The 27,216-nt window shown below is 38.5% G+C and overlaps 2 protein-coding genes across 10 annotated transcripts in view; both read right to left on the bottom strand.

Moving 5' to 3' along the window:
• The window catches only part of cdkl1 (cyclin dependent kinase like 1 (CDC2 related kinase)), a 28,566-nt gene extending 7,517 nt beyond the window's left edge, over nt 1-21,049 (bottom strand). The window contains exons 1-4 of one of the 2 annotated variants that reach the window (XM_061893959.1): nt 18,140-21,049; nt 17,813-17,940; nt 12,786-12,974; nt 7,752-7,873 (exon numbers count right to left, since the gene is read on the bottom strand). In XM_061893959.1, the coding sequence (XP_061749943.1) occupies nt 7,752-7,873; nt 12,786-12,974; nt 17,813-17,940; nt 18,140-18,368 (668 nt within the window). In that variant the 5' untranslated portion in view covers nt 18,369-21,049. The remainder of the gene's footprint in view (nt 1-7,751; nt 7,874-12,785; nt 12,975-17,812; nt 17,941-18,139) is intronic. The other variant, XM_061893960.1, reaches the window with a different exon arrangement.
• A 129-nt stretch (nt 21,050-21,178) lies between these two features.
• map4k5 (mitogen-activated protein kinase kinase kinase kinase 5) overlaps nt 21,179-27,216 on the bottom strand; it is an 88,282-nt gene continuing 82,244 nt past the window's right edge. For all 8 annotated transcript variants that reach the window (XM_061893951.1, XM_061893953.1, XM_061893952.1 and 5 more), the window contains 2 exons: nt 24,583-24,638; nt 21,179-21,927 (listed from right to left, as the gene is read on the bottom strand). In XM_061893951.1, the coding sequence (XP_061749935.1) occupies nt 21,840-21,927; nt 24,583-24,638 (144 nt within the window). In that variant the 3' untranslated portion in view covers nt 21,179-21,839. The remainder of the gene's footprint in view (nt 21,928-24,582; nt 24,639-27,216) is intronic.

Consider the following 27,216-nt stretch of genomic DNA (forward strand, 5'->3'; position numbering starts at 1 on the left):
TGCCCAAGGACACAACAGCAGTGACTAGGATGGCGGAAGCGGGGATCGAACCTGGAACCCTCGAGTTGCTGGCACAGCCACTCTACCAACCGAGCTATGCCGATAACAAGACTCTCTTCATATGCTTAGAAAGGCCAACAAGAACACTTTCCAGCATGTTTTCCAGAAAACTAACAATGTGAATTAGTGAAGTGAATTTTATTTATGTAGCGCTTTTCTCTAGTGACTCAAAGCGCTTTTCATAGTGAAACCCAATATCTAAGTTACATTTAAAGCAGTGTGGGTGGCACTGGGAGCAGGTGGGTAAAGTGTCTTGCCCAAGGACACAACGGCAGTGACTAGGATGGCGGAAGCGGGAATCGAACATGCAACCCTCAAGTTGCTGGCACGGCCACTCTACCAACCGAGCTATGCCGCCCCGATAATGATAATAAAATGAAAATGAAAGTTAAAGGCCTACTGAAATGAGATGTTCTTATTTAAACGGGGATAGCAGCTCCATTCTATGTGTCATACTTCATCATTTCGCCATATTTTTGCTGAAAGGATTTAGTAGAGAACATCGACGATAAAATTTGCAACTTTTGGTCGCTAATAAAAAAGCCTTGCCTGTACCGGAAGTAGCAGACGATGTGCGTGTGACGTCACGGGTTGTGGAGCTACTCACATCTGAACATTGTTTACAATCATGGCCACCAGCAGCCAGAGCGATTCGGACCGAGAAAGCGACGATTTCCCCTTTAATTTGAGCGAGGATGAAAGATTCGTGGATGAGGAAAGTGAGAGTGAAGGACTAGAAAGAAAAAAAGACTATACAGTGGGAGCGATTCAGATGTTATTAGACAAATTTACTAGGATAATTCTGGAAAATCCCTTATCTGCTTATTGTGTTACTAGTGTTTTAGTGAGATTATATGGTCGTACCTGTACAACCTGAAGGTCGGCCCCGCACCTTTCTTCAGCACCAGTCGACGGGTGGTGGCCCTTCGCAAGGGACCCCCTTCGAAACATGATCTTTCGAAATGATGGCTGCATAATACACTGTACTTTGTGTGTGTGGTCCAATCCAACCGTGCTCGATTGACCGCTCTGTTCCATAGTAAAGCTTGACTGTCATCTTTCGGGAATGTAAACAATGAAACACCGGCTGTGTTTGTGTTGCTAAAGGCGGCCGCAATACACCGCTTCCCACCTACAGCTTTCTTCTTTGACGTCTCCATTATTCATTGAACAAATTGCAAAAGATTCAGCAACACAGATGTCCAGAATACTGTGGAATTATGCGATGAAAACAGACGACTTATAGCTGGGAACGGTGCTGGAACAAAATGTCCGCTACAATGTGTGACGTCATCATACCGCAGCGTTTTAGCAGGATACTTCAGCGCAAAATTTAAAATTGCAATTTAGTAAACTAAAGCGGCCGTATTGGCATGTGTTGCAATGTTAATATTTCATCATTGATATATAAACTATCAGACTGTGTGGTCGCTAGTAGTGGGTCTCAGTAGGCCTTTAAAGTCCCCAGGATTGTCACACAAACACTAAGTGTGGTGAATTTTGTCCTCTGCATTTAACCCGTCACCCTTGTTCATCCGCCCGGGAATCATTTTTAGTGATTTAACCCCCAATTCCAACTCTTGATGCTGAGTGGAAGGTAATGGCTCCCATTTTTATAGTCTTTGGTATGACTTGGCCGGGATTTGAACTCACAACCTACTGATCTGAGGGCGGACATTCTAACCACAAGGCCACTGAGTAGGTCTGATAATATTTTCCTTTAAGGGGAGGCTAACGTTATGCTAACAACTAGAGATGTCCAATACTATCGGCCGATAAATGCCGTAAAATGTGATATTGGAATTTATCGGTATCGGTTTTTAAAAAATAAAATGGGTTATGCCGTAAAATGTGATATCGGAATTTATCGGTATCGGTTTTTAAAAAATAAAATGGGTTATGCCGTAAAATGTGATATCGGAATTTATCGGTATCGGTTTTTAAAAAATAAAATGGGTTATGCCGTAAAATGTGATATCGGAATTTATCGGTATCGGTTTTTAAAAAATAAAATGGGTTATGCCGTAAAATGTGATATCGGAATTTATCGGTATCGGTTTTTAAAAAATAAAATGGGTTATGCCGTAAAATGTGATATCGGAATTTATCGGTATCGGTTTTTAAAAAATAAAATGGGTTATGCCGTAAAATGTGATATCGGAATTTATCGGTATCGGTTTTTAAAAAATAAAATGGGTTATGCCGTAAAATGTGATATCGGAATTTATCGGTATCGGTTTTTAAAAAATAAAATGGGTTATGCCGTAAAATGTGATATCGGAATTTATCGGTATCGGTTTTTAAAAAATAAAATGGGTTATGCCGTAAAATGTGATATCGGAATTTATCGGTATCGGTTTTTAAAAAATAAAATGGGTTATGCCGTAAAATGTGATATCGGAATTTATCGGTATCGGTTTTTAAAAAATAAAATGGGTTATGCCGTAAAATGTGATATCGGAATTTATCGGTATCGGTTTTTAAAAAATAAAATGGGTTATGCCGTAAAATGTGATATCGGAATTTATCGGTATCGGTTTTTAAAAAATAAAATGGGTTATGCCGTAAAATGTGATATCGGAATTCATCGGTATCGGTTTTTAAAAAATAAAATGGGTTATGCCGTAAAATGTGATATCGGAATTTATCGGTATCGGTTTTTAAAAAATAAAATGGGTTATGCCGTAAAATGTGATATCGGAATTTATCGGTATCGGTTTTTAAAAAATAAAATGGGTTATGCCGTAAAATGTGATATCGGAATTTATCGGTATCGGTTTTAAAAAAATAAAATGGGTTATGCCGTAAAATGTGATATCGGAATTTATCGGTATCGGTTTTTAAAAAATAAAATGGGTTATGCCGTAAAATGTGATATCGGAATTTATCGGTATCGGTTTTTAAAAAATAAAATGGGTTATGCCGTAAAATGTGATATCGGAATTTATCGGTATCGGTTTTTAAAAAATAAAATGGGTTATGCCGTAAAATGTGATATCGGAATTTATCGGTATCGGTTTTAAAAAAATAAAATGGGTTATGCCGTAAAATGTGATATCGGAATTTATCGGTATCGGTTTTTAAAAAATAAAATGGGTTATGCCGTAAAATGTGATATCGGAATTTATCGGTATCGGTTTTTAAAAAATAAAATGGGTTATGCCGTAAAATGTGATATCGGAATTTATCGGTATCGGTTTTTAAAAAATAAAATGGGTTATGCCGTAAAATGTGATATCGGAATTTATCGGTATCGGTTTTTAAAAAATAAAATGGGTTATGCCGTAAAATGTGATATCGGAATTTATCGGTATCGGTTTTTAAAAAATAAAATGGGTTATGCCGTAAAATGTGATATCGGAATTTATCGGTATCGGTTTTTAAAAAATAAAATGGGTTATGCCGTAAAATGTGATATCGGAATTTATCGGTATCGGTTTTTAAAAAATAAAATGGGTTATGCCGTAAAATGTGATATCGGAATTTATCGGTATCACATTTTACGGCATTTATCGGCCGATAGTATTGGACATCTCTAGTTGTTAGCATAACGTTAGCCTCCCCTTAAAGGAAAATATTGTCAGACCTACTCAGTGGCCTCGTGGTTAAAAGTGTCCGCCCTCAGATCAGTAGGTGGCGCCAGCGCCCCCCGCGACCCCGAAAGGGAATAAGCGGTAGAAAATGGACTTTTTAAAACGCCGCTGTACAGAGCGGTCCAATTCCGGTAAAACACGGACGTAAGAAGAAGTACGGAGCTGCGACCTGCCACCATGACCCCGCACTCCCCCCCCTCTCTTGCTACATATATGGAAATGTATGTTGTAATATGTATATGTGCTTTGCATGGAGGTGTTTTCCCACTCCAGACTGGGCCCCCTTAGAAGCCCAGTTTAGATTGTACTTTTTTAACTCATCCTTCCCCAATGTTTACCTTTTCCCATCTTTTACGGGGCGCCTTGTGGGGACCCATCAGCGTTCTTGTTCTGTAACCCTGTACACTGTTTCTTTGTCTTATTTTGAAGGGGTTTGTGCTAAAAAACATAGTTTTGTTGTACTTGTGCAATGACAATAAAGTCCTATCCTGATGGCAGACGCTGGACACACAGCGGGCTCGGGGGTCAATCGTCTTTCAGAGTCGCCGTGGAAACGCAAAGGCGGTCACGTGACTCCCAACAAGGCCGTGTTGTGTCCAGCAGCGTATGAAATGGTGACAGCGCCCCCGCCAGGAGATCCTGCTGGGAGAGCGTCACTGTAAACATTCCCGGGGGAACGCGGGTCAGCTTCCCGGGAGACCAGAGCCTGGGCCAGGGGGGCAAAGGGGGGAGGGGGGCAGGACAAAGGCGGGCGAGGCCGGCCCGCACATACTGTAAGAACGTCACACCGTCACCACTATGACTTTGTCACACCCGTAACACAGCTTGCCAAATAGTGAGCCCTTTTGACCAGGATGTGCACATGTTCACAAATAGTCCTGATCACAATAAACTTGTCATTTAACAAGAATAATGTCTTGGTTTTAGGAGGAATTTTTCATGAGAATACAGTCCGTCATTTTACAAGAAGTTGCCGTTTCATCAGAACAAAGACGGAATTAAAAAAATTAAAGCTGGGATTTTATTGAAAATTAATAAAGGAAATCATTTAAGTTATAAAGTTATTTTTTGTGGATAACATTGTGATTAAAAATGTTTTTGTTTTTTTAAATGTCTTAGTCGTAGCCTTGCGAGAAAAATTAAAATTTTCAACGATAGTGTTGTCATTTTCCAAAAAGTTACCATTTCTTTAGAATGAAGATGTAATTTTAAGAAGATAAAGTCACAAAGAGGCCAAAGTTGTAATTTTACAGGAAAACAATTTCAGGAAAATGCTAATTTATGAGAATAAAGTTGTAGCTTTGCAAAAAAGTTGCAACTTTACCGTAAAATTGTACCAACATCACTAATCGTAATTTTGTGAAAATAAAGTCAAAACAGACTTTTCGTTTAACAAGTAAAAAGTTGTCATTTTACACCAAAAAAGTTGTCATTTTACACGTAAAAAGTTGTCATTTTACATGTAAAAAGTTGTCATTTTACATGTAAACATTTGTCATTACACATGTAAAAAGTTGTCATTTTACACCCAAAAAAGTTGTAATTTTACATGTAAAATGTTGTCATTTTACACCAAAAAAAGTTGTAATTTTACATGTAAAATGTTGTCATTTTACACCAAAAAAAGTTGTCATTTTACCTGTAAAAAGTTGTCATTTTACATGCAAAAAGTTGTCATTTTACCTGTAAAAAGTTGTCATTTTACATGTAAAAAATTGTCATTATACATGTAAAAAGTTGTCATTTTACACCAAAAAAATTTGTCATTTTACATGTAAAAAGTTGTCATTTTACACCAAAAAAAGTTGTCATTTTACATGTAAAAAGTTGTCATTATACATGTAAAAAGTTGTAATTTTACACCCCAAAAAGTTGTACATTTACATGTAAAAAGTTGTCATTTAACATGTAAAAAGTTGTCATTTTACACGAAAAAAGTTGTCATTTTACACCAAAAAAAGTTGTCATTATACATGTAAAAAGTTGTCATTTCACACCAAAAATAAGAATTTATCATTTTACAAGATAAAAGTTGTCATTTTACACATAAGTTGTCATTTTACAAATTAAAAGTTGTCATTTTCCACATAAGTTGTCATTTTACATGTTAAAAGTTGTCATTTTCCACATAAGTTGTCATTTTACATGTTAAAAGTTGTCAATTTGCTCATAAGAACTCATCATTTTACAGATTAAAAGTTGTAACTTTACATGTTAAAAGTTGTCATTTTACATTTAGGATTTATTGTATGAAGTTGTCTTTTTACACATAAGTTGTCATTTTACAAATTAAAAGTTGCCATTTTACTCATAAGTATCATTTTACACCGAAGTTATCATTTTACATGTCAAAAGTTGTCATTTTACTCATAAGAACTTTTCATTTTACAAATTAAAAGTTGTCATTTTACACATAAATTATCATTTTACAGATTAAAAGTTGTAATTTTACATTTAGGATTTCTTGTAAGAAGTTGTCTTTTTACAAATAAGTTGTCATTTTACATGTCAAAAGTTGTCATTTTACTCATAAGAACTCATCATTTTACAAATTAAAAGTTGTCATTTTACACATAAGTTGTCATTTTACATGTCAAAAGTTGTCATTTTACTCATAAGAACTCATCATTTTACAAATTAAAAGTTGTCATTTTACACATAAGTTGTCATTTTACATGTCAAAAGTTGTCATTTTACTCATAAGAACTCATCATTTTACAAATTAAAAGTTGTCATTTTACACATAAATTATCATTTTACAGATTAAAAGTTGTAATTTTACATTTAGGATTTCTTGTAAGAAGTTGTCTTTTTACAAATAAGTTGTCATTTTACATGTTAAAAGTTGTCATTTTACTCATAAGAACTCATCATGTTACAAATTAAAAGTTGTCATTTTACTCATAAGAACTTATCATTTTACAAATTAAAAGTTGTCATTTTACACATAAGTTATTTTACAGAATAAAAATTGTAATTTTACACAAGTTATTTTACAGATTAAAAGTTGTAATTTTACATGTTAAAAGTTGTCATTTTATATTTAGGATTACTTGTAAGTTGTCTTTTTACACAAGTTGTCATTTTACATGTTAAAAGTTGTCATTTTACAAATTAAAAGTTGTCATTTTACAAATTAAAAGTTGTCATTTTACTCATAAGTATCATTTTACACAGAAATGGTCATTTTACATGTTAAAAGTTGTCATTTTACTCATAAGTTATCATTTTACAAATTAAAAGTTGTCATTGTACACATAAGTTGTCATTTTACAAATTAAAAGTTGTCATTTTACTCATAAGTATCATTTTACACAGAAATGGTCATTTTACATGTTAAAAGTTGTCATTTTACACATAAGTTATCATTTTACAAATTAAAGTTGCCATTTTACTCATAAGTTATCATTTTACAAATTAAAAGTTGTCATTTTACACTAAGTTGTTATTTCACATGTTAAAAGTTATCATTTTACACATAAATAGTCATTTTACAAAGTTGTCGTTTCACACATCAGTTTTCTTGTAAATTGTCATTTTACTCATAAGAACTTATTTTACAAATTAAAAGTTTTCATTTTACACATCAGTATCATTTTGCACATAAATTGTCATTTTACATGTTAAAAGTTGTCGTTTCACACATCAGTTTTCTTTTAAGAAGTTATTTTCCACATAAAAGTTAGTCCACAAATAAAAAAAAGTGTCATTTTGAGCATAAAAAAATACTTTACAAGGTTGAGTAAGCCTTTGAATGTTTTGACAATCACTTTTTAAAGTACACGAAAAACAAAAAAACAAGAATAAAACACATTTAAAATATTTTAAAATGTTTCCTCCCACAACCTTTAAAACTAGTTTTCTGTTCCTCCAATCCAGATGCTATATATTATGTTGTAGTTAAATCCAGATGCTATATATTATGTTGTAGTTAAATCCAGATGCTATATATTATTTTGTAGTTAAATCCAGATGCTATATATTATTTTGTAGTTAAATCCAGATGGTGTATATTATTTTGGAGTTAAATCCAGATGGTGTATATTATTTTGTAGCCGAAGTGTGCCTGGATGTGTGAGATGTGGTGGTGTCACCCACCCTCGGGGGTGTCGCTCCAGCTGGTGCAGGACGGTGTGGTCGCAGTACTCGAACACCAGGTGCAGCTTCCTCTTGCGGCGGAACACCTCCATGAGGTTGACCAGGTTGGCGTGCTTCAGTTGCTGCGTCAACACAAACATTCACACATGAGATGGCGGCAGCCACGCCCTCTTTGCTCCAAGCGTTAATAGGCGCTAATAAACATGCCGTCGCCCCCGGCAACCGGCCCCCATCCTCTCTTATTTATGAGCTGCTGGTGTTTGGGAGGCCGCTTCTTCTTCTTCTGCTGCTGCTGCACAACTAATTCAACATTTAACTAATTCAACATTTAACTAATTCAACATTTAACTAATTCAACATTTAACTAATTCAACATTTAACTAATTCAACATTTAACCAATTCAACATTTAACCAGCGCGCGGCACATCGCTGATAGTTTGACTAAAAAAGACTTGGGTCGGCAAGCAATTTCAAAATAAAAGTCTGAGTTGACGTCTTATTAATGACACAAATTATTCATTCTGGCAGAAACTGCTCAACCCGCACCTCACACATCGAATAATACTTTTAAGTATACAAACAAGAATACAAACCCTGTTTCCATATGAGTTGGGAAATTGTGTTAGATGTAAATATAAACAGAATACAATGATTTGCAAATCCTTTTCAAGCCATATTCAGTTGAATATGCTACAAAGACAACATATTTGATGTTTTTTTTTTTTGCAAATCATTAAGTTTAGAATTTGATGCCAGCAACACGTGACAAAGAAGTTGGGAAAGGTGGCAATAAATACTGATAAAGTTGAGGGATGCTCATCAAACACTTATTGGGAACATCCCACAGGTGTGCAGGCTAATTGGGAACAGGTGAGTGCCATGATTGGCTATAAAAACAGCTTCCCAGTCTTTCACAAGAAAGGATGGGGCGAGGTACACCCCTTTGTCCACAACTGTGTGAGCAAATAGTCAAACAGTTTAAGAACAACCTTTCTCAAAGTGACATTGCAAGAAATTTAGGGATTTCAACATCTACGCTCCATAATATCATCAAAAGGTTCAGAGAATCTGGAGAAATCACTCCACGTAAGCGGCATGGCCGGAAACCAACATTGAATGACCGTGACCTTCCATCCCTCAGACGGCACTGTATCAAAAACCGACAATCTCTAAAGGATATCACCACATGGGCTCAGGAACACCTCAGAAAACCACTGTCACTAAATACAGTTGGTCGCTACATCTGTAAGTGCAAGTTAAAGCTCTACTATGCAAAGCAAAAGCCATTTATCAACAACATCCAGAAACAGCGCCGGCTTCTCTGGGCCCGAGATCATCTAAGATGGACTGATGCAAAGTGGAAAAGTGTTCTGTGGTCTGACGAGTCCACATTTCAAATTGTTTTTGCAAATATTCCACATCGTGTCATCCGGACCAAAGGGGAAGCAAACTATCCAGACTGTTATCGACGCAAAGTGTAAAAGCCAGCATGTGTGATGGTATGGGGGTGCATTAGTGCCCAAGGCATGGGTAACTTACACATCTGTGAAGGCACCATTAATGCTGAAGCGCCATCCTTTTCATGGACGCCCCTGATTATTTCAGCAAGACAATGCCAAGCCACATTCAGCACGTGTTACAACAGCGTGGTTTCGTAGTAAAAGAGTGCGGGTACTTTCCCGGCCCGCCTGCAGTCCAGACCTGTCTCCCATGGAAAATGTGTGGTGCATTATGAAGCGTAAAATAGGACAGCGGAGACCCCGGACTGTTGAAGGACTGAAGCTCTACATAAAACAAGAATGGGAAAGAATTCCACTTTCAAAGCTTCAACAATTAGTTTCCTCAGTTCCCAAACGTTTATTGGGTGTTGTTAAAAGAAAAGGTGATGTAACACAGTGGTGAACATGCCCTTTCCCAACTACTTTGGCACGTGTTGCAGCCATGAAATTCAAAGTTAATGATTATTTGCAAAAAAAAAATAAAGTTTATGAGTTTGAACATCAAATATGTTGTCTTTGTAGCATATTCAACTGAATATGGCTTGAAAAGGATTTGCAAATCATTGTATTCTGTTTATATTTACATCTAACACAATTTCCCAACTCATGTGGAAACAGGGTTTGTACAAGATTTCTACACCAAAAATAATTAAATATGTACATATATTGCACTGCTTTCTGAATTTGATCGAATATAAATGTAATAAAACTAAGCTTCAATCTTCAACCCTAACCCAAAAAAATAAATATTTAATTAAATCACACTGTGATGATGGAAATGATGACTGTCTATTATAGCTGTGTTATTTCCACTAGTAGACTATTTTAAATTAAAATGAAATAAATGTATCCACAAGATTGACTTTTTACCAGTGATTTACTAAAATTGGATTGTTATAAATATTTAATAGGCAAGTGTATTTATAGAGCACAATTCGTACACAAGGCAACTCAAAAAGCATAAAAGCAATCAAATATAAATCAATATTATTATAAATATTATCAATATTATTTAATCTCAATTTATTATTGCATGTTGTGATGATTTTAATTTGTGACATTTGCCATTATTTATTAATTGAGCTAATAATCACTAAGAAAATACTTGTTGAAAACATTGTGTCCAAAATGTTCATTTAAGTTTTTTTTATTTTTTTATCTTGGCCAGACAACACTCACTGGACTATTCATTAGGCACACCAGCACAATCAGAACTATAAAAGACAAACACTATAATAATAAAAGCTGCAAGCAGCGATGGACGGGACCGACTTTTGATGGTGTTTCCTGCCTTTACCCATTCAACATATCTTTACCTGCACTTTACCTACCTTCCCTGCATCCTGGGGTCACACTGGTGCTTCTTTCTGTCACCCATACATGCTGGTGCTTCCTGCCATCACCCAGACAACATATCTTTACCCGCACATTACCTACCTTCTCTGCATTGTGTGGTCACGCTGGTGCTTCCTGCTTTTAAGCGGCCATCTTGAGACGGCAGCAGCGCAGCTATTCTTTGAAGGCTCGTAAAATCAAAACCGGAGCAGTTAGAAAAACTATTTCGTCAACTTTTAATCAGAAGGGTTTAATCTCTGTCCTGTGGTAGTTTGAAGACGACACAACAAACGCGCTCAGAGGAGATAATGTTTGAAAAAAGGTGACGGGTTTTTACAAAACTTTTGTTTGAAGGGGTAATTGCCAACTTCCTGTTGATTTTAGCTGAATGATGTCAATTAATGGAATGTAGGTCTAAGTGAGACCTACATAGAGGTTTTTGTTTCATGCCTCTACGACATTCCTACCGGAAGTTACAAGCAGTTTTGTCTGTGTGTTCTTCCTCGAAGCAGTTTTGTCTGTATTTTATTCCTAGGGGGCGCTAGAGTGCAATTTTGAGTTTTTGGGGTTTGTTTTTTTTATTAGATCGCAATTTTCGCCAGTCCTGATGTGTGTGTCCAGTTTGGTGAGTTTTGAAGCATTTTAAGGGGGTCAAATTACAGCTCAAAGAGGCAAAAAATGACTTTTTTTTTTCGGAAACTTTTGTTTTGAAGGGGTTTTTGCCAACTTCCTGTTGATTTTTGCTGAAGGAGGTCAGTGTATGAAATCTAGGTCTACGTCAGACCTACATAGAGGTTTTTGTTTCATGTCTCTACGACATTCCTAACGGAAGTTACAAGCAGTTTTGTCTGTGTGTTCTTCCTCGAAGCAGTTTTGTCTGTGTTTTATTCCTAGGGGGCGCTAGAGCGCAATTTTGAGTTTTGGGGTTTGTTTTTTTATCAGATCGCAATTTTCGCCAGTCCTGATGTGTGTGTCCAGTTTGGCGAGTTTTGAAGCATTTTAAGGGGGTCAAATTACAGCTCAAAGAGGCAAAAATGACATTTTTTTTTCGGAAACTTTTGTTTTGATGGGTTTTTGTCAATTTTCTGTTGATTTTTGCTGAAAGATGTCAATGTATGAAATGTAGGTATAAGTGAGACCTACATAGAGGTTTTTGTCTCATGTATTTACGACATTCCTAACGGAAGTTACAAGCAGTTGTGTCTGTTTCTTCCTAGAAGCAGTTTTGTCTGTGTTTTATTCCTAGGGGGCGCTAGAGCGCGATTTTGAGTTTTTGGGGTTTGTTTTTTTATTAGATCCCAATTTTCACCAGTCCTGATGTGTGTGTCCAGTTTGGCGAGTTTTGAAGCATTTTAAGGGGGTCAAATTACGGCTCAAAGAGGCAAAAATGATATTTTTTAGGAAACTTTTGTTTTGAAGGGGTTTTTGCCAACTTCCTGTTGATTTTTGCTGAAAGATGTCAATGTATGAAATGTAGGTCTAAGTGAGACCTACATAGAGGTTTTTGTCTCATGTATTTACGACATTCCTAACGGAAGTTACAAGCAGTTGTGTCTGTTTCTTCCTAGAAGCAGTTTTGTCTGTGTTTTATTCCTAGGGGGCGCTAGAGCGCGATTTTGAGTTTTTGGGGTTTGTTTTTTTATTAGATCCCAATTTTCACCAGTCCTGATGTGTGTGTCCAGTTTGGTGAGTTTTGAAGCATTTTAAGGGGGTCAAATTACAGCTCAAAGAGGCAAAAATGACATTTTTTTAGGAAACTTTTGTTTTGAAGGGTTTTTTGCCAACTTCCTGTTGATTTTTGCTGAAGGATGTCAGTGTATGAAATCTAGGTCTAAGTCAGACCTACATAGAGGTTTTTCTTTCATGTCTCTATGACATTCCTAACGGAAGTTACAAGCAGTTTTTTTCTGTGATTTGTCCTAGGGGGCGCTAGAGCGCAATTTTGAGTTTTTTTTTTTTTATTAGATGGCAATTTTCGCCATTCCTGTTGTGTGTGTCAAATTACAGCTCAGAGAGGCGGCGGTATAATAATAATAAAACCTTAGAAATACAATAGGATCCTCTGTTAAAAAACGACTATTATGTTAGTAAATACTCGACAATTGGACACTGGTAAGTGTGAAGGCATGTGTACCTAATGTTGTGTCCAGTGATGCCAAAAGTATCCAAGACGTAACAAAATGTGTTTGCTGTGCAGACCTTTAGCATCCTGATCTCCCTCAGTGCGATCTTCCTGATCATGGGATCGTCCTCGGACTCCACAAATTTCTTGATGGCCACGATCTGGCCCGAGTCTCTGTTCCGACACTTGAAGACGACGCCGTAAGATCCCTCGCCGATCTTGCCGATCTTCTCGTACTTCTCCATCCTCAAGAAGGAGGAAAGTCTCTGGGACACACGAGGAAAGGTTTGGAGTCAAAACTGTATCACGGGCGCAAGACTTGCCACACAAATAAGAACTTTGTGAAGACGACATGAGAGGTGTTTATAGAATCAAGCTCAGGATTGTGCTTTAATAAAATAAATAATACAAAAATATAAACACTGCTTAGGAGAGTGACAGTTTTATTTAAAAAATGAGCTTTTTTTTTTAATTGATATTTTGCATTGGACGTATCTCATTATTGTAGGGAAGGAATTCATATAGGTCCATTCCATTTTGCAATGCAGTCTGCTGAAAATTATGGAAACCGCCAGTCTTCATAGCAACTGACGCTTAAACACTTCTGAACATATTTAACCCTTGTGCAACCTTTGTTAAAAAACATAACAGATGTTTATTGGGATAAGGTAAACATCTGTTCGGCATTTGAACATAAAAGTGTTTGATGGTGAGGCATTAAAAGCCACAAAATGCAGGAGGTCCATCAGACCCTCAAACGGAAAATTTCTCTGCCAGTTTCTACATCCCACAGGGATTCTTCTTTTGTGTTTCTGCACCTGCGGTTCCACACACAAGGTTGCGACATTGTTTGTCAACCCTGTCTGCTCTCATTTTCTTGCACATTTCACCCTCAGATGTTCTGTGTACCTACACTTTGTCCTCCTCCTGACTGGGCCTATTGTGTGTGTGTGTGTGTGTGTGTGTGTGTGTGTGTGTGGTACACGGAACATCAATTTCCACACTTCCAGTGGACCCGGACATCTTACATGTAATAGAAATGTGTAGGAGGGTGTATGGTGTGTGCTCATTAAATTCTGATGTATGTTCTTCACAGAAAATGAGCCAAAGCCAGTAAGTCTCAGTTTGAAAAATTAATTACCGTATTTCCTTGAATTGCCGCCGGGGTGCTAATTAATTTAAAACCTCTTCTCACTCCGGCGTTCACCAAAGGCATGCGGTAAATTGAAGTCGGCGCTTATAAATTTGAGTGTGATGTAAGGATACCATCATGAAAAGCACATTTAATTAAAAAAACTTTATTATGGTCTTACCTTTACTTATAAATGAAGTCCATGCGCAGCTCCTTCTGATCGAAAGCATCGATAACTTGTTTATAGAAGTCTTCCTTATCTTTCTGTCTCCATGGAGATCTTCCTTTATTACCTCCTGCTTCGACTGAAAGTCCAGTTTAGAAAACGGTTTTATTTTAGATATGTAATCCTCCATGTTAAAAGTGCAAGCGAGAGGAAAAAATAAAGGATCGCTGCTTGTTGTCACTTCTTCTGCAGCCGAGTAGTCGCAAGAAGGATCACTAGCGCCCTCTACCACCAGGAGGCGGGAGTCATTTAATGACTCATATTTGACACACGCAGCTACGGTATATTAATAAAACATAGCTGCTTACTGTTCTTTTTAGCATATTCAAAAGCTTGGACCTTAAATCCTACTGAATAGTTCTTAATCTTCTTCCCTTTATGCGATTTCAAATGATTGAAATCAGCCTCCTCCATTTTGAAAATGATGACAGGTGAAGTGTCACTCGTGACGTGACGAGTTTGACCCTGTGGAAATTCTAGACATGCGCTAATAAAAATAATATTTTGTGAAACGAGTTTGACCCGGCAGTAATTCTAGGCAGGCGCTTACTATATACGCGGCGGCAATTCAAGGAAATACGGTAATTGTATCATTTTTCTTTTAATAAAAAACGAAAACGGGTCCCACAGACCCGAACACCACACAAGACACCAAACACTCTACTACCATCCGGTGGCCAAAATGGATAGTGCATGCCTCAAATTCGTCAGGTTTCACGTGTCCGGTAAATCGGGACGAATGACCAAACTACAGCCTGAAAAGAACTTTCTATAAAACTATTACCAAGTTTTGTGCGAACAAATGACATACATTTCAATCAATCAATGTTTATTTATATAGCCGTATATCACAAGTGTCTCAAAGGGCTGCACAAGCCACAAGGACATCCTCGGTTCAGATCCCACATCAGGGCAAGGAAAAACTCAACCCAGTGGTATGACAATGAGAAACCTTGGAGAGGAGCGCAGATGCGGTGATTTAAGTAAACAGTTTTAAAACGTTCCTGGATGACATTCTGAAAATAAAAATGCATTTGCATACAAATATTGTGGGCTCTTCTTAAGCTAATTTCAATCAAGCAAACAAGTCATCACCTGTCATTAATAATGATTAAACCAACAAGGGTGTGTAAAAATGTGAAGTGCTCCCCCTCTGGCCAACATATGAAATAACAAGGGTGTGTAAAAATGTGAAGTCCTCCCCCTCTGGCCAACTTATGAAATAACAAGGGTATGTAAACATGTGAAGTGCTCCCCCTCTGGCCAACATATGAAACAACAAGGGTGTGTAAAAATGTGAAGTGTTCCCCCTCTGGCCAACATATGAAATAACAAGGGTTTGTAAAAATTTGTTCAATGAATAATGGAGACGTCAAAGAAGAAAGCTGTAGGTGGGAAGCAGTGTATTGCGGCCGCCTTTAGCAACACAAACACAGCCGGTGTTTCATTGTTTACATTCCCGAAAGATGACAGTCAAGCTTTACTATGGAACAAAGCGGTCAAGCGAACACAGTTGGATTGGACCACACACACAAAGTACAGTGTATTATGCAGCCATCATTTCGAAAGATCATGTTTCGAAGAGGGTCCCTTGCGAAGGGCAGAGATGGTCAACTGGTGCTGAAGAAAGGTGCGGGGCCGACGTTCAGGTTGTATAGGTATGACCATATCATCTCACTAAAACACTAGTAACACAATAAGCAGATAAGAGATTTTCCAGAATTATCCTAATAAATTTGTCTAATAACATCTGAATCGCTCCCATTGTATAGTCTTTTTTTCTTTCTAGTCCTTCACTCTCACTTTCCTCATCCACGAAACTTTCATCCTCGCTCAAGTTAATGGGGAAATCGTCGCTTTCTCGGTCCGAATCGCTCTGGCTGCTGGTGGCCATGATTGTAAACAATGTTCAGATGTGAGGAGCTCCACAACCCGTGATGTCACACGCACATCGTCTGCTACTTCCGGTACAGGCAAGGCTTTTTTATTAGCGACCAAAAGTTGCAAACTTTATCGTGGATGTTCTCTACTAAATCCTTTCAGCAAAAATATGGGGAAATGATGAAGTATGACACATAGAATGGAGCTGCTATCCCCGTTTAAATAAGAACATCTCATTTCAGTAGGCCTTTAAGCTAATTTCAATCAAGCAAACGAGTCATCACTTGTAATTAATCATGATTAAACCGGATTCCAGGATTTGATTTTTAAAAACAATGACAGCCCTTATCTTGACAAAATCTTGAAAAAATAATAATATTAACTTCAAAGGGCAGGGAGTGTAAAAAAAATAAAAAGGAGAACCCCTGTTTTAGATGGATTTAGCAGCTTTGTGTTAGTGCAGGGTGTCCAAAGTGTGGCCCGGGGGCCATTTGTGGCCCGCAGCTAATTGTTTACCGGCCCGCCACACATTCTGCAAAAATTGCAAAATTGATAGTATTCCAAAAATTTAAAACAATTTAAACATTTTAAAAGAGTGGAATGAGGTGAAATCTAATGAGAAAAAGTGGCAATGTTGACACAAAGCTGCCATGCAGGCAGTTTTTTTTTTCCTTTTGTCTTTATTTTCTTTTTTTTCCCCATTGCTCCAAAAAAAAAAAAAAAGGACATAAAAAATCTATGGTATTACTTAAAAATGATCACTTTAAAATGTTTTATGTGGAAAAAAATATTGCATATGTTGTGTGATTGCCTTATAAAAACAAAGTTTTGACAAAAGAGCATAAAACAAACAAAATAATAGTTCAAACTTAAAATCGACAGATATATCGGAAGTTGGTCTTGAAATTTAAGTGTTAAAAGTAAAAAGAATAATAATAAAAATGCATCACTTTATGAGTGGGGAACCTTTCGGATCTCAAATAAATTTAGTAGGATTTTATTGAACTTTTCACTGTGATTACTCAAAAATATGAGTTGTGTGGTCCTCTGTGTTTTTTATACACTTTGATTTCTATTTTACTGTTTTAATTGATTTTACCCTTTAAAATAGTTTTTAATCATATTTGTTTTTATATTTATTTATTTTTTGTTTTTATTCAGTCATTGGTGGAGCATAATATATATATATGTACTTTTTTTATTTTTTTTTACAATTTTTTTTAACATGGCTGTGCAGCACTTTGGAAACGTTATTGTTGTTTAAATGTACTATATAAATAAAGTGGATTGGATTGGATTATTAAAAAAGTCAATGGTGTCCTGCATTATTGATCTTTGAGGGCTTTAATTGCTAAATAAAGGAACTCTCCTGAAAGAATCAATAAAGTACTATCTATTTAAATACTGCATATTTCAGTTTTACTATAAAAAACAAAGTTCTTTTTGACAGAAAAGGCATAAAACCTTATTTGTTTTACTTTATATCAACCTCAAGTTGATATAGATTTACTGTAAGCATTAAATAAAAAATAATAATAATAATTTGACTTATTTTTAACATTTTAGTGACTGATACCCCAGGAGCCCTAAGGATAAAAAAAAAAAAATCCATATATTTTGTTATGGTTTGAAAATGATTAAATTTTTCCCTGTGCAGCCCTCTGTGGAAAAAGTTAGAACACCCCCGTGTTAGTGGAAGTGTTTGCATCCTTAGAGCACACAAACACACGCAGAGTAAGTCATCTCCCCCGAGGGGGTCGCACCGTGACTATAAAACACAAAAAAAACAAGCTCAAAGTGGCGCTTGGAGGAGATTTGCAAGCAAAGTGCCAAACTTAAGAACATCATGAAAGGTTTTAACTTACTTTTGGAAGATTAGTACTGAAGACACATGTACTGGAGAGAAACTCAACAGCTGTCGTCCTCTCGCCAGGCTCAGACGTGATGTGACGACCCGACTCTTCCTCACTCACACGCTTTTTGCACGGCTGACCTGCAACATCCAGTCGTGCCTTCAAAATAAAACATTGCCTCGCTGCACATTTGGACGGGTGGAGGATAAAAAGCAGAAGAAGCAGGCGAGTGTGTTGAGCAGCGACACAAATTGAATTATTTTGTGTGTCCGAGCATCACAGCCGCCATCAACTTGTTAAGCCAGCTATCATCTTTTAATTTGAAAGCGAGAAAGCTACCTCTGCTTGTTGTCGCCTTTTTGACACATCTTCCTCTTGGCAGAGCCGGTCGCCATGGAAACAGACGACTCCGCCTCCGAGGGGGGGAAGAAAAGAGAGGACTGGGAGGGTTTGTTGTTGGGGGAACAAACATTTCAAAGTAGATCAATCCGTGTGCAGATGGGCGAGACTCACCCCGCCGTCTTTTGGCGACAACTTCCTGTTTGAAGCTGATTTGCGGCGCCTGCATATTCAACAGTGGCGTCACCGTGAGACCAATTAGCACAGCGGGGTGACATCACGACAAGCGCCTAAACGGGGAATTAATGGAAACTAATCCTCACACGTCTCCCCTGCGGCGACTCATCAAAGCCACGAGGGCACAAACTGTCTTGTTAACAGCTCTTTTTTATTAAAAAACAACAACAATTAAAGCAGCAAGCAGTGATGGACGGGACCGACTTTTGCTGGCGTTTCCTGCCTTTACCCATTCAACATATCTTTACCTGCACTTTACCTACCTTCCCTGCATCCTGGGGTCACACTGGTGCTTCTTTCTGTCACCCATACACGCTGGTGCTTCCTGCCATCACCCAGACAACATATCTTTACCTGCACTTTACCTACCTTCTCTGTATCCTGGAGTCAAACTGGTGCCTCCTTCTTTCACCCAGTCAACATATCTTTACCCGCACATTACCTACCTTCTCTGCATTGTGTGGTCACGCTGGTGCTTCCTGCTTTTAAGCGGCCGTCTTGAGACGGCAGCAGCGCAGAGGTTCTTTGAAGGCTCGTAAGATCAAACCCGGAGCAGTTAGAAAAACTATTTTCTCAACTTTTAATCAGAAGGTTTCAATCTCTTTCCTGTGCGAGTTTGAAGCCGACACAACAAACGCGCTCAGAGGAGATAATATTTGAAAAAAGGTGACATTTTTTAGGAAACTTTTGTTTTGAAGGGGTAATTGCCTGTTGATTTTTGCTGAAGGATGTCAATGAGTGAAATGTAGGTCTAAGTGAGACCTACATAGAGGTTTTTGTTTCATGTCTCTACGACATTCTTACCGGACGTTACAAGCAGTTTTGTCTGTGTTTTCTTCCCAAGAGCAGTTTTGTTTGTGTTTTATTCCTAGGGGGCGCTAGAGCGCAATTTTGAGTTTTGTGGTTTGGTTTTTTATTAGATCGCAATTTTTGCCGGTCCTGATGTGTGTGTCCAGTTTGGTGAGTTTTGAAGCATTTTAAGGGGTTCAAATTACAGCTCAAAAAGGCAAAAATGACATTTTTTTTAGGAAACTTTTGTTTTGATGGGTTTTTGTCAATTTTCTGTTGATTTTTGCTGAAGGATGTCAATGCATGAAATGTAGGTCTGAGTCAGACCTACATAGAGGTGTTTGTTTCATGTCTCTACGACATTCCTAACGGAAGCTACAAGCAGTTTTGTCTGTTTTTTCCTAGGGGGCGCTAGAGTGCAATTTTGAGTTTTGGGGTTGTTGGTTTTTTCAGATCCCAATTTTCACCAGTCCTGATGTGTGTGTCAAATTTGGTGAGTTTTGAAGCATTTTAAGGGGGTCAAATTACAGCTCAAAGAGGCAAAAATTACATTTTTTAGGAAACTTTTGTTTTGAAGGGGTTTTTGCCAATTTCCTGTTGATTTTTGCTGAAGGATGTCACTTTATGAAATGTAGGTCTCAGTCAGACCTACATAGAGGTTTTTGTTTCATGTCTGTACGACATTCCTAACGGAAGTTACAAGCAGTTTTGTCTGTTTTTTCCTAGGGGGCGCTAGAGTGCATTTTTGAGTTTTTTTCTTTTTTTTAATTTTAGATCCCAATTTTCGCCAGTCTTGATGTGTGTGTCCAGTTTGGTGAGTTTTGAAGCATTTTAAGGGGGTCAAATTACAGCTGAAAGAGGCAAAAATTACATTTTTTTAGGAAACTTTTGTTTTGAAGGGGTGTTTGCCCACTTCCTGTTGATTTTTGCTGAATGATGTCTTATTATGAAATCTAGGTCTAAGTCAGACCTACATAGAGGTTTTTGTTTCATGTCTCTACAACATTCCTAATGGAAGCTACAAGCAGTTTTGTCTGTTTTTTCCTAGGGGGCGCTAGAGTGCAATTTTGAGTTTTGGGTTTTTTTTTTTTTATTAGATCGCAATTTTCACCAGTCCTGATGTGTGTGTCCAGTTTGGTGAGTTTTGAAGCATTTTAAGGGCGTCAAATTACAGCTCAAAGAGGCAAAAATTACATTTTTTTAGGAAACTTTAGTTTTGAAGGGGTGTTTGCCCACTTCCTGTTGATTTTTGCTGAAGGATGTCAGTGTATGAAATGTAGATCTAAGTCAGACCTACATAAAGGTTTTTGTTTCATGTCTCTACGACATTCCTAACGGAAGCTACAAGCAGTTTTGTCTGTTTTTTCCTAGGGGGCGCTAGAGTGCAATTTTGAGTTTTGGGGGTTGTTTTTTTTTTAGATCACAATTTTCACCAGTCCTGATGTGTGTGTCGAGTTTGGTGAGTTTTGAAGCATTTTAAGGGGGTCAAATTACAGCTCAAAAAGGCAAAAATTACATTTTTTTAAGAAACTTTTGTTTTGAAGTGGTTTTTGCCACCTTCCTGTTGATTTTTGCGGAAAGATGTCAATTAATGAAATGTAGGTCTAAGTGAGACCTACATAGAAGTTTTTGTTTCATGTCTCTACAACATAACTAACGGAAGTTACAAGCAGTTTTGTCTGTTTTTTCCTAGGGGGCGCTAGAGTGCAATTTTGAGTTTTGGGGGTTGTTTTTTTTTTTTTTAGATCACAATTTTTACCAGTCCTGATGTGTGTCCAGTTTGGTGAGTTTTGAAGCATTTTAAGGGGGTCAAATTACAGCTCAAAAAGGCAAAAATTACATTTTTTTAAGAAACTTTTGTTTTGAAGTGGTTTTTGCCAACTTCCTGTTGATTTTTGCGGAAAGATGTCAATTAATGAAATGTAGGTCTAAGTGAGACCTACATAGAAGTTTTTGTTACATGTCTACAACATTCCTAACGGAAGTTACAAGCACAAAGCCACGGGGGCACACTTGTCTTGTTAACAACAGCTCTTTTTTATTAAAAAACAAGAAAAAAAAACAGCAGCATACGTTAAAACATTTTGCAAAAAGGGAATGCAAAAGATGTTTGTAGAATCGAGCATTGTCCCTCATTTTGTCATTTTAAATAAAAACAAAATCCAATGTACAAAAGTGCTTACATGGTGCAAATAATGAGATAAAATGTCTATAAAAGAAGGGTAAAAAGACTTTGACATTATATTCCAGGTGTGAAAAGGATGACTGCGACTATGTTACAAAGCAGAAGGAAGATCCCCAAAAAGCTGCTGGCTATGTATTTGAGCCCCGTGGCACGCGTCCACATACCCGATTACTGAAGACGATGGTTAAGAATAAATATTGTTTAAATAACCCGCGTGGCTCAGAGGTGGGTTTGTGTTCTGCTTTTGTTGCAAGCTGTTAACAAAGTCCCGTAGTTTGCTAGAAACAATCACAGATACTCACCAGCTTGAATGGCACTTAAGTCACCGACACGTGAAGATAGTTGATAGTCTTCTCAGGCTGGTGGATTCAAAGCCACCGCGTTAGGAAAACTGTAACACGCCGAGACCCTCAAACGGGTCCGGAAAGGACAGGGGAGTTCCGCCTGATAAAAAATGTCCAAAGCATGACTTCTGGCCCAGGTTTTGGATTAGTAACTGTTCTCGTGACCCGCTAAGATGTAGAGGTTGCTCAGCGCCGTGGGGTTGTCTGTGGGCCGGCTCTGCAGGACCACCACTCTGCAGGGGACGGAGACACAAGAGTCTTAACTCCATTGATAAAGCTGGCTGATAAAACCATATCGATATATATCGTTAGGGCTGGGCGATACGGCCTTTTTTTAATATCTCGATATTTTTAGGTCATATCGCGATACATATCTGGATATATTGCCTTAGCCTTGAATGAACACTTGATGCATATAATCACAGCAGTATGATGATTCTGTGTGTCTACATTCAAACAGTCTTGTTTATTAATACCGTATTTCCTTGAATTGCCGCCAGGGCGCTAATTAATTTAAAACCTTTTCTCACTCCGGCACTTACTAAAGGCATGCGGTAAATTTAGGCCTGCACTTATAAATTGAGTTTGATGTAAGGATACATCATGAAAAGCACATTTAATAAAAAAAACTTTATTATGGTCTTACCTTTACTTATAAATGAAGTCCATGCGCAGCTCCTTCTGATCAAAAGCATCGATAACTTGTTTATAGAAGTCTTCCTTATCTTTCTTCAGTTTTAAAAGTCTCGATGGAGACCTTCCTTTATTACCTCCTGCTTCGATTGAAAGTCCAGTTTAGAAAACTGTTTTATTTTAGATATGTAATCCTCCATGTTAAAAGTGCAAGCGAGAGGAAAAAATAAACGATTTTGCTGCTTGTTGTCACTTCTTCTGCAGCCGAGTAGTCGCAAGAAGGATCACTAGCGCCCTCTACCACCAGGAGGCGGGAGTCATTTAATGACTCATATTTGACACACGCAGCTACGGTATATTAATAAAACATAGCTGCTTACTGTTCTTTTTAGCATATTCAATAGCTTGGACCTTAAATCCTACTGAATAGCTCTTAATCTTCTTCCCTTTATGTGATTTCAAATGATTGAAATCAGCCTCCTCCATTTTGAAAATGATGACAGGTGAAGTGTCACTCGTGACGTGACGAGTTTGACCCGGTGGAAATTCTAGACATGCGCTAATAAAAATAATATTTTGCGAAACGAGTTTGACCCAGCAGTCATTCTAGGCAGGCATATACTATATACCCGGCGGCAATTCAAGGAAATATGGTATTCCTGCTTGAAGCCAAACCACCGCTAGACGATGGACCCCCCGTTGTTTTTCTTGGGAATTAATTCTTCCTTCATTCGCACCTTCTTTCTCACGTATTACTCATGCTGCTACCTCTCTGCTTTGCTCTTTTGTTGCACTTTTTTTTAATTTTCCTGAAGGAACTCTCCTGAAGGAATCAATAAAGTACTATCTATCTATCTATTAAAGTCCTACTGAAAGCCACTACTAGCGACCACACAGTCTGATAGTTTATATATCAATGATGAAATATTAACATTGCAACACATGCCAATACGGCCATTTTAGTTTACTAAATTGCCATTTTAAATTTCGCGCCAAAATATCCTGCTGAAAACGTCACAGTATGTTCACAGCTATAAATCGTCTGTTTCCATCGCATAATTCCACAGTATTCTGGACATCTGTGTTGCTGAATCTATTGCAATTTGTTCAATGAATAATGGAGACGTCAAAGAAGAAAGCTGTAGGTGGGAAGCGGTGTATTGCGGCCGCCTTTAACAACACAAACACAGCCGGTGTTTCATTGTTTACATTCCCGAAAGATGACGGTGAAGCTTTACTATGGAACAGAGCGGTCAAGCGAACACGGTTGGATTGGACCACACACACAAAGTACAGTGTATTATGTTACGATCATTTCGAAAGATCGTGTTTCGAAGAGGGTCGCTTGCGAAGGGCAGAGATGGGCATCGCCACCACCCGTCGACTGGTGCTGAAGAAAGGTGCGGGGCCGACCTTCAGGTTGTACAGGTACGACCATATAATCTCACTAAAACACTAGTAACACAATAAGCAGATAAGGGATTTTCCAGAATTATCCTAGTAAATTTATCAAATAACATCTGAATCGCTCCTACTGTATAGTCTTTTTTTTTTCCTAATCCTTCACTCTCACTTTCCTCATCCACAAATCTTTCATCCTCGCTCAAATTAATGGGGAAATCGTCGCTTTCTCGGTCCGAATCGCTCTGGCTGCTGGTGGCCATGATTGTAAACAATGTTCAGATGTGAGGAGCTCCACAACCCGTGACGTCACGCGCACATCGTCTGCTACTTCCGGTACAGGCAAGGCTTTTTTATTAGCGACCAAAAGTTGCAAACTTTATCGTGGATGTTCTCTACTAAATCCTTTCAGCAAAAATATGGGGAAATGATGAAGTATGACACATAGAATGGAGCTGCTATCCCCGTTTAAATAAGAACATCTCATTTCAGTAGGCCTTTAAGTGTTTCTTACATATTTCTTACTTTTTCACCTTCATGTTAGGTTATTGTTAATTGTTCAATGTGATTTTAGAATTGTGTTCACAGTGAGTGTTTTCCATGCTTGTGTTGACACTTCCTTTTTTTTCTTCCTTCATAGCTGAGGGAATTATAAATCAGAGAAAGGCTACATTTTAATTAAAAATGTTCACAATAAATATATTTTTATCCCGGTTCTTATTTTCGATGGCTCATAAAAAATATCAGCGGTCAATATCGACCAATTTAAAAGATATATTGCCATACAGAGTTCAGCCATATCTCCCAGCCCTGCTTGCTAAACGGAGAGCAGGAGAGGAGTGAGCGGTACTGACCTGTCAGATCCAAGGAGGCGGAACACTCGGCTGGGATCGCAGATCTCCTGTGTCACCTGTCAACGACAACACAAGCCTTTTACTTTGAAAGTACACAAGATCTTTTTTTTTTTTTAAACTACAAATGCATCAAAGACTCGCGACGCTGCAAGTGTTTATTTTACATAATGTGTACCGTATTTCCTTGAATTGCTGCCGGGTATATAGTATGCGCCTGACTAGAATTACTGCCGGGTCAAACTCGTTTCGCAAAATATTATTTTTATTAGCGCATGTCTAGAATTTCCGCCGGGTCAAACTCGTTTCGCCCAAAAATTTGCATATGCCTAGAATTTCCACCGGGTCAAACTCGTCACGTCACGAGTGACACTTCACCTGTCGTCATTTTCAAAATGGAGGAGGCTGATTTCAATCATTTGAAATCGCATAAAGGGAAGACGATTAAGAGCTATTCAGTAGGATTTAAGGTCCAAGCTATTGGATATACTAAAAAGAACAGTAAGCAGCTATGTTTTATAAATATACCGTAGCTGCGTGTGTCAAGTGTGAGTCATTAAATGGCGTCCCACTGGATGTGAATTCTCCCTGCCCACTGGGTGTGAGTTTTCCTTGCCCTTTTGTGGGTTCTTCCGAGGATGTCGTAGTCGTAATGATTTGTGCAGTCCTTTGAGACATTTGTGATTTGGGGCTATATAAATAAACATTGATTGATTGATTGATTGATTGATTGATGGGCTTCACGGTGGCAGAGGGGTTAGTGCGTCTGCCTCACAATACGAAGCTCCTGCAGTCCTGGGTTCAAATCCAGGCACGGGATCTTTCTGTGAGGAGTTTGCATGTTCTCCCCGTGACTGCGTGGGTTCCCTCCGGGTACTCCGGCTTCCTCCCACCTCCAAAGACATGCACCTGGGGATAGGCCCCTCCCACCTCCAAAGACATGCACCTGGGGATAGGTTGACTGGCAACACTAAATGGTCCCTAGTGTGTGAATGTGAGTGTGAATGTTGTCTGTCTATCTGTGTTGGCCCTGCGATGAGGTGGCGACTTGTCCAGGGTGTACCCCGCCTTCCGCCCGATTGTAGCTGAGATAGTCGCCAGCGCCCCCCGCGACCCCAAAAGGGACTAAGCGGTAGAAAATGGATGGATGGATGGATGATTGATTGATTGATTTTTCCTCGGACTCAGTCTGGACCCCTCCTGAGGGTCCAGCCTTAGACTGATATTTTTTTTACTCTTCCCCCTTTCCCTATGTCACCTTTTTCTCACCTTTTTTAAGCAGCCGTAAGTGGCTGATGCGTTGGCGGTCCCTTCTTGTAACGTATGTCTGCTCTTAGTGGGACTGGGCCCAAAATGTCATTTCAGTTCTTATGTGTCTTGTACATGTTAAGAATGGACAACAATAAAGCTGCTGTTATGTGTAACCTGACACTGTGTGTGTAAAAGTGTTCTGATGTGACATGACCGACACCAGACAGGTGTGACGGGGGACACCTGCTCAGGTGTAAGTGCTTGGCTCCATTGAGGCGAGATCTGATCCGGGTCTTGGGTGTTGACAGAGGCGGGCAGCGGAACAAAGCTCCGTCAACAAGCTGCTCGCCCGTGAACGCCCTCGGCTTTTTGCGAGGAATCATACAGAGGCAAATGTTGAATTATTAAAACGCAGCTCCTTTTTTTTTTTGATGCTGCATCAATTTTGTATGGAGGCTGACATTTAAAAATAAATAAATAAAAATTCAGCGCTACCGTAGAGCTGCCAAGTCGGGACTCCATAAGTGGACAGATGGCCAACCCCTGGACAGCTGTATCGCCTTCCTTCAAAACAACATGCTTCACCTCCTTGTGATCTCAACTCTTATTGTGTGAGGGCGTCAAGTCGTGATCAGGTTCACGGAGATAATAAGTCACTAATCTCGCCAGCGGACAGCTGCAGTGTGTCCGCACGCATGTCGACACCACAAACACAAAACTAACGACACGTGTCTGCAAGTGTGCACAACGATTTCAGCGACACCGCAAGTCTTATTTACTAAGCAGCTCAGACATTCAAAGTCAGGACCATTTCAAATACAGGGGTCAGACTCAAGACCGGGGAACTTTACGTGGCCCATGGAAACCTGAACATGTGTCTTAATAAGAGACACTTCATTTTTTCTAAAATGATGACTTTAATAGAGGTAAAATATTGGTATTGTTCATTATCAATAGCACTATTTCTATTAGTATTTTTGTAATGCTCCATTTGTAGAGTAATAATGTTCATTGTCATTTCTGTACATACTTGCCAACCCTCCCGGATTTTCCAGGAGACTCACGAAATTCAGCGACTCTCCCTAAATTCAGGCGGAGCTGGAGGCCACGCCCCCTCCAGCTCCATACGGACCTGAGTGAGGACAGCCTTTTTTTCACGTCCGCTTTCCAACAATATAAACAGCATGTCTGCCCAATGAAGTTATAACTGTAGAATGATCGAGGGCGAGTTCTGGGTTTCTTGTGTGGGTTTATTGTAAGGCAGTTTCATTAACGTCCTCCCAGCGCGGTAACAACACACAACAACAGCAGTCACGTTTTCGTCTACCGAAAAGCAGTTCGTCTGCCGTAAACAGCAATGTTGTGACACTCTTAAACAGGATAATA

This window comes from Nerophis ophidion, linkage group LG03, assembly GCF_033978795.1.
Source record: "Nerophis ophidion isolate RoL-2023_Sa linkage group LG03, RoL_Noph_v1.0, whole genome shotgun sequence".
Taxonomy (NCBI): Eukaryota; Metazoa; Chordata; class Actinopteri; order Syngnathiformes; family Syngnathidae; genus Nerophis; species Nerophis ophidion.